The sequence below is a fragment of the Chelon labrosus genome (genome assembly GCF_963514085.1).
Source record: "Chelon labrosus genome assembly, chromosome: 1".
Lineage (NCBI taxonomy): Eukaryota > Metazoa > Chordata > Actinopteri > Mugiliformes > Mugilidae > Chelon > Chelon labrosus.
In genome coordinates this window covers 32,736,572-32,748,605 of record NC_140337.1, presented here as the reverse complement: position 1 = coordinate 32,748,605, position 12,034 = coordinate 32,736,572, and the positions used below count along the sequence as shown (strand labels likewise).

At 41.2% G+C, this 12,034-nt stretch overlaps 1 protein-coding gene across 1 annotated transcript in view; it reads right to left on the bottom strand.

The window, feature by feature from the left end:
• LOC311492797 (low affinity immunoglobulin gamma Fc region receptor III-A-like) overlaps nucleotides 1-3,600 on the bottom strand; it is a gene marked incomplete at its 5' end in the record, with an annotated part of 49,727 nt that extends 46,127 nt beyond the window's left edge. Inside the window, 5 exons of the mRNA XM_084551208.1 lie at nucleotides 1,866-1,948; nucleotides 2,049-2,204; nucleotides 2,290-2,535; nucleotides 2,615-2,875; nucleotides 3,543-3,600. Of these exons, the coding sequence (XP_084407334.1) occupies nucleotides 1,866-1,948; nucleotides 2,049-2,204; nucleotides 2,290-2,535; nucleotides 2,615-2,875; nucleotides 3,543-3,600 (804 nt within the window). The remainder of the gene's footprint in view (nucleotides 1-1,865; nucleotides 1,949-2,048; nucleotides 2,205-2,289; nucleotides 2,536-2,614; nucleotides 2,876-3,542) is intronic.
• Nucleotides 3,601-12,034: the final 8,434 nt, after the last annotated feature.

Genomic DNA, 12,034 nt, shown 5'->3' with positions numbered 1-12,034 from the left:
ATATCCCTGAACACACTCGATCCCACCAGGTGATTCACATGACAAACCGAACCCCTCAGGTGATTCGTTTGCCGCTGAAGCACTTGAACTGTTTCGAACTTTACTCAAGTGCTTCAAACGTCACTAGTAACATGACCGAACCACACCTCGGCACAGTGGTTCGATACAATCACTTCATGAGCTATCGCGCATGTGTCGGAGCCTCGGGTGTCAGAGGACCATCACTACTTACTACTACTGATGGTGAGATGAAGCCTCATAAGGTATCTAATGAACCACTTGAGCCAACTGGTTCGAGAAAGGGTTCATCTCTTGAAGCTTCATGTGCACAGGAAACCACCTACTGGCCAGGTGTATAATCACAGGCAGCTGTAGCTCTTAACCACATAATGTGTGATGCATTGAATTGTTGTGTCTGTATTGGCTCTTGGGAATGACTATGAATTACAAAAAATGTATGACCAAATAATTTCTCTACTTAAATTATCACATGTGTATGATAAAATATTTTTTGAATATATTCTGTGTGTGTAACGTTTCCCTAAATGGTAGTATCATATGATATGGCAGGTTGTGTAATGTTTTTCTGTCACTTTAGACAAATGGCATGGACTTAAACAGGCAGAGGAAAGTGAAAGTGCTTGTGGAACTAGAATGAGGGCACTGAACATGTCTCTTCCTAGCTGGCTCCATCCTCTTATCTCTCTTTCTGTCCTCACTCTCCTAAATCTTCAAACTATATCTCTCTCTCTAAACTCTCCAAACTATCTCCAAATTATATAAACTCTATCCAAACTGTGAATTAACCGCAACTCTCTATCAAAAACTCCGAGGGGTTTATATTGCTGTCAAACCTCGCGGCAAAAACCAACCACTTCCTGAAGCAGTCACGTGGTACAGCCGGGCAGCGAGGCTTCGGACGTCATTATTTTCGGCCCCTCCCCTAAATGAAGCAAGCCTCGATACGCGCTTCGCGGAAACGCCCCCTCCATTAATCTTAATTATATGGACAATTTTGGCGAACCTTCCTCTCCTCCTGCAGGCGAAGCCGATCGCGCACTCCCGCACCTGCCCGACGGCATCAATCAACCGTGGTCACGAGGTTCCTTAAAAGCTCATTAAATATTCAATAAATAAATCTATTTAAATATCTGTAAAAATGTGCAAAATGTAATAAAGTGCTATCGTGACTAAAGTGTAATGTGCAATTATTTCAGTAGCTCAAGTTGCTGTGCAAGGAAATACCGTTACCCATGTGCGCTTCGTTACAGTACAGTGACAATAAAGTTCTTCTTCTAGAACTATAAATCCTTCAACTTTGCCATTGATCTGTAATTTTGATTTTAGTTTTAATTTAACTATTAACCAGAGAAAAAAAATATTCACTGTGGTATCGTGTGATATAAAAAAGTTTTTTAAAAAGGCAGCTGGACTTGTAGAATGAATGAAATGAATAAAAGACTCTAATACTGAAAGTCCCCCCTGCCTCTCATGCCCCCCTAACACTTCAGGCGCGCCCCACTATTTCAGAAGTACTGCTGTAACTACAGTGGTGTCCTGTAATTATTAAGAGATTAATCATTCTAATTGTAATTATTGCTTGTGACCACATTTGATCCTACAATAATCCAGGTTCAAATGGGAATTAATTGAGATTAAACTGAATTTAAAGACATGTTTCAGGCTAAAATCTTTTTTTATAACTGGATAGTTCAAAATAATAAAAAAGGCAGTTGTGTTGCTGCCAGGCTAAAGCTAGTTTTAAAATAATGTCCCGGGAGGAAATCATCTCATATCTCATCTCATGAAAGGAGTGAGTGCTTTGTTACTTCAGATAACAAAAAACAGAGTAATAACAACTCTACCTTTGCTCCATCTGATTGGCTGTTTCTTGTTCTGTGATATTTGACGTTTTCGTACGTGTCTTCTGTGATGTTTCCTCGAACATCTGAAATGAACCAAAATGAACAACAATAGAATTTAATGGAAATGAATCTAAATGAACATTTAATGAAAGATAAAAAAGAACATGGAAGTCTGTGTCTCACCTTCAGGTTTCCTACGGACACATCGTCTCACCAGGAGAACCAGAAGAACCAGAAGAACCAGAGAACAGAGAGAAGAAAGAGACAACAACACAGGAAGGAGAGGAGAGGAACCAGGAGGAGGTGTGGATGTAGGAGGAGGTGTGGTGGAGGGTTCCCCTAGAATGAAGCAAAGCTAATAATGAACTGATTGTCTCATTGTGAATGTTGAAAGCTGCTGAAGAATCATCTCTGACCTCCTCACCTGTGACAGTGATCCAGCTGGATGGAGACTCTCCATGACCGCTGATGTTACACTTGTAGAGGCCTTCATCAGACCTGGTAACATGGTGGATGGTCATGTGACCTGTAGACTCAGTCCTGATCAAGGAGCCATCTTTATAGAAAGCAGCTGAGAGGATGGAGGGAGTGGTCTTTGTTTTACAGAGCAGAGTGACGTCATCTCCCTCCATCACAGGGAGGACAGGACTCTGCAGGATCACTGGTCCACCTCAACACAGAGACAAACTACAGCATTTCATCCATTTCCACACAGCTTCATCAATACTAACTCCACAGTCTGAGCTTACCAGAGACAGTGAGGTTGATGCTGTTACTGGTTGCTCCCTCTCTGGACTCACACCAGTAAACTCCACTGTCCCTAGTGGAAGCACCACTCATGGTACAGGAAGAACCAGCTGGTTTTCCCCAGTCCTTACACTGAGTCCTCTGTCCTGTGGTGGTGTTTCTCCTCAGAGTCCATCCAGCAGAGCTGTCGTCCTCCTCACAGCTCAGAGACAAAGATTGTCCTTTAAAGACCTGAGAGCTGCTGGGACTCACAGTCAGACGAGCTGGGAGGGTTCAGATGAAACAACAGTGATTAATTCTATTGTTGTCAAAACTAATAAAAACATGAAACTATCTATTCATCTCTAACTGTCATGTTCTGTTTTTTTTATTCCTGTGTTCATGTTTTGAGTTTGGTTCATGTTTCATGTTTTTCAGTTTCCTGTTTTATTTTGTTAAGTTCTTGGTTTCCTGTCTTGGGTCTCTTCCTGCCTTTGTGATTGTCTCCTCTGCTCTTGTCTGTGTGTATATATAGTCCTACTTTTCCCTTTGTCCTCTGTCGTGTCATACTGTTTTCTACTGTTTCTCTGTGTTTCTATTGTTTTCTGTCTCTATTCTTGTGATGTTAGGTTTTTGTCTTTTTGAAAGTTTTGATTTTTTATTTATTTTTTATTGTTTGGTTCTCCTGCCATCTCAGCAGTGCTTCGTGTTTCCTTTTGTTTCATTAAATTCAGTTTTTGTCTACTCCAGCCTCATCGTATAGTGTCCAGCATTTGGGTCCTACCTCTCCCTGAAAAGCACGACACTAACTTACTGAAAGCTTTAAAGGGGACATCAGATGTCCATTTCCACTAGTTGACATGTTTCTTTCATGACTTGATAGAATCTCTGTTAAATTCTCAGTGACTGTGTTAAACAGGCCTGTTCACAGGGAACCGTTTTGACCACTACCCCTGTCCTGTAACCCCGCCCCTCTCCTCCAGGAGACACGCCCACACAGGACAAACATGCCTTGCTATTGTGCATTCAGTACTAAGGTATTCAAATAATACACATGTTGATATATTCACATAAAATTTAAAGCTATTCACAGAGACGTTTTTATTTTATACATAAATGTGGAAACTAAAATCAGTGATAGCCTGTTTTTTCTTTTCTAATAATTACTCAGTACATCCTCATGTCTAGGATCTAGGGCCTGTTCAGACCTTACATGAACACAGTGAGTCCTGAGTCCCATTAAAGACCTCCTATAGTCAACAGGGCTGCTCTGTCAGAGGAGTTGAACTCATTCATTCAGAGAGAACACATGACCACTATGATAAATGATCAACACCGTAAGTGATGTCTGTTCATTAGTAATGAGAGCATTTTAAAAGAGTCTGTGTTTGTAGCTGTTAACTAACAAAATAATAGATTTAGTAGAAAATAACAAATGAAAGTATTTAATGTGATTCTGTCATTAAATAACGTCTCAGCATGTGGTTGATTATTGATGTGGTCATGTTGTTGTATGAGGAGCCGTGTGTGGTTAAGTTACATGAATCCTCTTTTACCAATGTCTTTATTTATTACCAGAGATTATGGTGCATATGGAAGCTTCATCAATACTAACTCCACAGTCTGAGCTTACCAGAGACAGTGAGGTTGATGCTGTTACTGGTTGCTCCCTCTCTGGACTCACACCAGTAAACTCCACTGTCTGATGAGAGAGTGTAGCTGATGTTACAGGAAGAACCAGCTGGTTCTCCCCAGTCAGCTCCACACTGAGTCCTCTGTCCTGTGGTGGTGTTTCTCCTCAGAGTCCATCCAGCAGAGCTGTCGTCCTCCTCACAGCTCAGAGACACAGAGTCTCCTTTAAAGACCTGAGAGCTGCTGGGACTCACAGTCAGACGAGCTGGGAGGGTTCAGATGAAACAATATGATTCATTTAATGTCTTTTCTCTGAGAGATGTTGACTGAAAGCTTTGACTCTACTGAGTAATAATGATGAGATTGAACAGGTTTAAAGTGAATGAAGACGTTGACTAACCTTGGTTTGTTGTGCTGAACAGCAGAGAGCTCAGAACTAAAGAGAAATGACACTCAGGTTGGTTTGAGTTCAACTAAATCATCAAGAAGAGTTTCATTCATCTCTGGTTCCTCTAAGATCTCTGGTGGATCCACTGCTGAGGACTCAGTGATGTTAAAGAATCATTCAACACTAACTCCAGACAGACTTTATGTCAACTGCTGGGATTCTGAAAGTCTTCATCTGTTAAAGACTCAGACAGAGCAGCTGTGTGTCCATGTGAAGGACAGAGACAGAGGAGGCTTTGACTTCTGCTTCAGTTCTCTCTAAATAACTTTAAGTAATAAATGAAACGGTAGAACACAACAGTGGTTCTTCCACAATCTGATATTTCCACCATGAAAGAACACAGTGGATCAAAGACATCTCTGTTAGAACAGAAGGTTTTAATGACGAGACAAAGCTTTTATTCTTTTATATAATACGTTTGTAGCTTTATTTTAAAAGTGATTTCTGTAACACTGAAAACTAATGCAACACACTTTAGAGAAACAATATTAAAATCAGAAACAGAGAATAACGCTGGGTCCGCCCTCAACAGAACAAGGTTCAGTCTTGTTCTGATAAAACACTTCCTACTTGGTTTTGGGGAAGTGGATCAAAGCTTTTACAAACTTTAGCCTTAGATGTGTTTTCATCAATGTTGGAGGAATGTCCATGTTGTGTCCATATCTTCTCCACTTATTGATAACTGTCTTCACTGTATTTCATGGTGTATCTAACGCTGGAAAATATTTTGTAGACCTCACCTGAGCGATAGCTTTCAATACTGAGATCACATTAATTCGTCTTTGTGACTCTGGTAGTAGTAGCATGAAATCTAAAATATGTCAGAAAAATCCTCCAAGGATTTGGAGTTAGTTCAGAGTCATTGTAGGTGAAGACAGGTGGGACTATTTCACACAAGCTTTGATCATTTTATGAGAAACAACAACTTTGCCATAATCTCAACTTTTACATTTTCATCATAGAGGTCATAATTATCCTTTCTATTTATTGTTCTGCCCCTTGGTAGATGTTGGTTATTTCCAGATAAACCCATCTATCAGTTCAGTTCACAGTAGGGTTTAATCCCGGGAAACGGGATTCCCGGGAATTCTGATCAAGACTATTTCCCGATTCCCGGGAAAGGTTATGACGGGAAACGGGAAATATATATTTATTTTTTGTTACACGTGCGCTTCTATTGTTGTCTTACGTTAACGTTGAATTCAGTGCAGCAGTAGGCTATAGCCTAGAAATCCACGCACCCTAGCGGCAGCAAATGTAATTTGCAGCAGTAGACTACCAACCTCCTAATGATGTCTGCAGCCAGCTTTGTTCGGCCGTAAGGTGAACCCTGTTATCGTTTCATCCCGCTCCACAGTCTGGCATCTACACAATCTTTAGTTCATAAAACATAACGAGTCATGCTAAGCTACCCAAAAAAAGTTCGTCGCAAACATTCCAGTCGATTGTCAATGCGTCTATGTTTTATGCAGAACTAGTTTCTTCAGAGCGTAATAAGATCTTGGTTGCGAGTGGTGGCACGGTTGGTCACGTGATCGTTCTACACCAATACGGTAGCTGCTTTTTGGCAGATAGGCTGTCACGCCCCAGATAGCCATTACAATTGGCCCGGATCCGTTTTAAGCCCCTTGCCTCCGTTTCTAGCTTAGAGACGTTTTCTGATTGTGAACCAGATCCGTGCCAGATAGAGGTTTCAGCTTAAACATTCTAACTGCCATCAGTTCAGTATTTATATCATTTTACAGATCTGGCCCAGATCACTTTTCCCATAGGTAACCGAAAGACATTAGCTGTGCCTGACACTGATTTGGTCCAGATCTGCAATATGAATCTGAGCCGATACTGTTTTCACATAGGCTACACTGGTGTGGCCCGAATCTGTGATACATATCTGAGCCGATTGCATTTAAAAAAGGGCTAAAAACTGCTCTGGCCCATATCTGCAAAACGGATTTGAGCCAGCACTGTTTTGACAGAGACAGATAGCCACTGGACGTAACGGAACAGGGCCGCAACCGCAAAACGATAGAGCCGGGTCTGGCCCGCATCCGCCTCACGGACTCGTTCCTGAGTCCAAACGCACATCGAGCCGAAGCCGTTTCTGGTCTGTTTTTAGGGGTTGTTGCGGATATGTGCCAGCGCCGATCCAGCACCGCCTGATCATCCCGTTACAGATGCGTAACGGGTGCGTGAAACGATTCCGCCTACCGGAGCTGTGCCGGATGTGTTACGATTCCGCTTAAATCACCACTGGATTGTCCTTTTGCCTTATTTTCGGCATTTTTCTCAGTTAGCATGAGATAAATGCATTGTCATTAAGCTGAGCAATCAGTGTTTAAAAACTATACAGTACATTTTGTGATGCTATAAGGCAGGGGTGGAGCAGCAATTTTGAAAGTGGGGGGGTTCTCGGGGTAGTACATGAGCACTGCAACCACCTTTGGCTCCTGTTTCAGTCTAAAACTAATGCAAATTAGTTAATTTCTAGATTTTCATCATAAGGATATGCAAATAATATTGCATTCAAAATATACATTATAGCACAACGCTATATAACCCAAGATATATATTCACAAACAATCACATACCATGGTATTAAGCAATTAATTTAAGTTTTATTAGGAACACGTGTGAGTGAGAAGAACCCTGTGTTCCCTCCCTCTCCTCTTATGTTCTCCCCTTCTTCTGCTTTTATGTTCTCTCTCTCTTCTCTCCTATTCTCTCCCTCATCATCTCCATGCTCTCCTTTGTCCTGACTCCTGGACCCTTCCTCATCCTACATCAAGAACTCAATGTTAATATTCCTGAACATGGAAGTGTTGAAATATTTTATATAAACTTAGAACAAACCTCTACAGCCTTGATTTTGATGAGGAAACATTCATTTCTTCTGTTGTTCTTTTATCTGCTTTTTATTAATTATTTCACATATATTTTGTTGTTCTAATCTGTCTTTCATCCTAGCCTTTGTCGTACTACTCATATTCCTCTTATTATGTAAGATTTTAATAGTTTTATTGCATTTCATTGTCTTCATTTCTATTCTAGTTTCTGAGAGCAGTAACAGGGATGGGTTGATGTGGGGGATTTTCTTCATTGAAAAGAAGGTTTTAAGTGCCAACAAATAGCTTTAGGTTATGTAAATGAACACCTACATGGCATTAATGCAAGAATATGTACTACTATAAAATTGAATTAGTATATTTATGGATTGGCAGCTTTCTGTTTCCCTCCTGTCACCTATTACATGACAACTTGAGTGGAAAAATAAGTCAATCTTCTGCTGCGTTTCCTTTTTGTCATTCCTAACACAAATAATAATGATAATGTTGAATAATATCTAAATCAGTGGATGGCTCTAGAAAACTGTCAGTTACCATTAACTTTACTGGGCTTGCATTAACTTTGTTTGCCGTCTGGCTTGATTGATATTAGCTGACATGCCACAAAGCAACACATAGTTTAGTTATTTAAAGAGAAAAATCTCTACATTATTAACTTGTTAAATTACCGTTTCATTCTTCTGCTCTGTTCGCTGTCTGCGGAGTGATTGACGTCAGCTCCATGTTAGCATCTAACTGTTTACTTTGCCGGGTGGCCGGGACTAGTGCGTTTGGTCATATTGCTGTGATTGGCTGGATGGCTGTCAATCAATCTAACTTGACCAATGGGTTTTCATGTCTGGGGGACTGAGGTGTGCTCCATTTCAGCACGCTGGTACACTGCAAGGGCGGGCAAACGGTTTAATACCTTAGGGAAAAAGTGGGGGGGATGAAATCAGCTTGTTGAAAAAGTGGGGGTGTTGCAACACCCCCATCCCCCACGGGTGTGACACCCATGCTATAAGGTCCGTTACAGCACAGGTCCGTTTGAGCTCCGTTTTAGGTCCGTTTTACGACAGCGCCCAAAGTGCCAAGTGAACGTTGGGTCTCGCTTGACTGTCGTCTTGCAGAGCCGGCCCACATCCGTACTACGGACTTCAGCCAGAAGCGCCAAAAAATAATAAAAAAAATATCATCAAACCAAGCTGTCAACGCAGATTTATCTGACCAGCTATGCACACGTAAGTTTTTATGTGTTTAGTCTATGTGTTTATTATGTACATCTATTTGTATGTTTATTCTAATTTACTATTACTTAAACGTGCAACTGAAATGCTGTTTGCTTTGTAGATAGCAGTTACAGGCTGTTATTTGCGCACCACGAGTCTGTGTTAGCCGTTTGATGTTAAAGCCGCATCTATAGCGCTACTGCGCTATACAAATAGGCTAGCATGAGTGTTGCACAGAATAGACCCAATTATAGGATAACCGAATCAACTTTTTAATATCATGACATATATTTGCGCTAATGTGCTGAATTTTAAAAGGTGGTCTTAGTTTAGGATGACCAGACGTCCCCGGTTTCAGGGGACAGTCCCCGTTTTTGGTTGCCTCCGGGAAAATACAGAAAAAACTACCTATGTCCCTGTTTTTTGAAGATAAAACTTGTATGTATTTCAATCAGATTGACAGTCAAACTAAAAATGTCCCCGTTTTTTCCAAAATTTTGGGATTATGTCCCCGGTTTTGGTCTCGGACATCTGGTCGGCGGACAGGATCGAGGAGGGCGTCAGCAGCAGGAGCAGCAACAGCAACAGCTGCCACAGCACCCACCGAGTGATTTTGTTTAAGTGCATGTTTTGTTTTGTTTTTCACGTTGTGTTAATAGCCTGTGCGGGTTTTTTTTATCCATTAATTCTGTGTTTGTTGTTCTCTGTGTTCTGTGTTAATTGTTGACTTTGTTCATGACTTTGTTGTTCGTTTTTTATAATTAAATCTATGAATTCGTGGTCATTAACTCTGTGTTTGTTAACTTTGTTCACGTTGTTTTAGTAGGCTATGCGTTTTAATCATGAAAACGATTTATTTCAGCTATAGCCTATATGCATTGCTCCAACTGAAACCTGCCGAAAATAAGGCAAAAGGACAATCCAGTGGTGATTTAAGCGGAATCGTAACACATCTGGCACAGCTCCGGTAGGCGGAATCGTTTCACGCACCCGTTACGCATCTGTAACGGGATGATCAGGCGGTGCTGGATCGGCGCTGGCACATATCCGCAACAACCCCTAAAAACAGACCAGAAACGGCTTCGGCCCGATGTGCGTTTGAACTCAGGAACGAGTCCGTGAGGCGGATGCGGGCAGGAGCCGGCTCTATCGTTTTGCGGTTGCGGCCCTGTTCCGTTACAGCGTCCAGTGGCTATCTGGGGCACGCAGCTCACTTGATCACGCAGCAGAATTGATCATTGCAAAGTTTGATATGGACATAAACTGTGTTTCTTGCCCTAATAATGTTACAAATAATATAAAACATGCTGGGAACGCATATTTGAATGATATCGATACATTACTTGGGCAAAAACAACAACAACAAAAAACAGCTGTTTCCCGGGATTCCCGGGAAATGGGTCGTCTTTTCCCGGGATCTGATTCATCTAATTTTCGGGAAAAATATTAAACCCTAGTTCACAGCTCTACTGCTGCAGCTGGAACTCTGATGGAAGTGAACTGACTCTGTTCTGATGTTGTGTCTTGAAGTTTAACGCTCTAGTTTGAATCTAAAAGCAGAAGTTGAAGCTTCCTCATGGTTCTCCTGACTATGAACAGTGACTGTGCTGCAGGAATATTCAACAAACACACCACTTGTAGCTCAGAGCATAAAGACAGGTGTGTGTTGACTTGACAGTTCCACTGATAGAATCACTGACTGAAGCTGACCTGTTCCTTTCTGACCAGTTTCCTCTTTAAATGATTCCAGTTCCTCTTTAGACCTGCAGCTCGTCCTCATGCTGACTTGATCCTGACTAGTTTTCATGTCTCCTTCATCAGTTATCAACAGTCAAAGATTGTGGACTTACAGAGCAGACGCTGTAGAGACGTTTCCTTCATTGTCCTTCTCACTCGTCTGACCTTTTTTCATCTTTTCTCAGTGACACCAAGTAAAGCCCGCCCTCTTCCTCTGACTGGCTTCTTTCTTCTATTGGTTCAAACTCAGTCACAGATAAAGAACTTGAAGTAAATCTACGTTCAAACAAATCAGACTCCAAACACCACAGAGCCTTTATGTCTCCTAGAAAACTCTTCAACTAATGAAGGAATAAAAGGAGCTAAACATGAAAAGTCCATGATGGAATAATCTATCAAATGTATGTATGAGCATAGTTTGAACATGATTAGAGCTGGACTGAGATCTTCTCTTGATCTTTTCTCTAAGGTCACTTTACTGCTTCAGTCTTTGTGAACAATGAGGCCTCACTTGAGTGTTTTCAACCAAGCAGGTTGCTGGGTCCAACCTTGGACAGTCCTCAGGTCCTGCAGATGTAACCTTTGTGTCCCCTCAGAAGGCTGCTAATGTCTCTGAGACACTCTGATGGACATGATGTTGGAAAGCAAACATCTCCCTCTACTGGTCACATGGAGACACTGCATGGGTGGTGTCAGGTCAGACTGTTGTACACATTAGTTGATCGAAAACACTCAAATGAGGCCTCATTGTTGACAAAGACTGAAGGCTAGCTGAGGTTCCGCCTGAGGAGAAGTAGCTCACAATTATCAGGTATGTTAACAAACAAACGAACAAACAAAAAAATAAAGTGATGGTGATAGAGGTAGTCTCCAAACCCCTGAGGGGTGAAGACCATCTAAGGACCCTTCTCCAAAGAGAAACTTTTTGGATTAGTAAACTCAAGGCAACCTCTTTCCCTGGCCTCAATGAGGAATGTGATTTTTCCCCCTTTCTATGAAGTTTTGACATTTTTGTGTGCTTTTATTGAAATCTATTTCTCTCTCTCCCTCTCTCTCTCTAGTGATATCTCTTTATCTATGTTTTGTCTATTAATTGTGTTTTGATAACCTACTAGTTGGTCACATGATGTGTGACATAATGGGAAGGCTCCACCCACTAAACACCCAAAGGTGTCCATTTTAAGCTGTGATCTACTTCCTGTGTCTATGCCCTGATGAAGGCCAAGATGGCCGCAACGCGTAGGCTCATGTGCTTTTAATCAGTCCTTGCCATTTTAAATTAAAGGCTTTTTTTGATACTTCTTCAACTTCAGAGTGCCTCTGTAATTTCTTTCTTTTTAAACAAAAAAATAAATTTTGTGTAATTCAATAACAAGCATAACCCCTGTTACTCTAGATTCAACCTCAAAGCATTCCAGGAGAACGAAGTTGAACATAAACAACAAACATGGCCGATCGTGATAAGATAATATTTGTTTTGTTTCTGATTTTGACCTCCAGCAATCCTGTCTTCTCGCTTAAGCTGCTCAAACAGAGGAGGGAAGATGGCTGAGTTAATAAAATGAATAAATAATA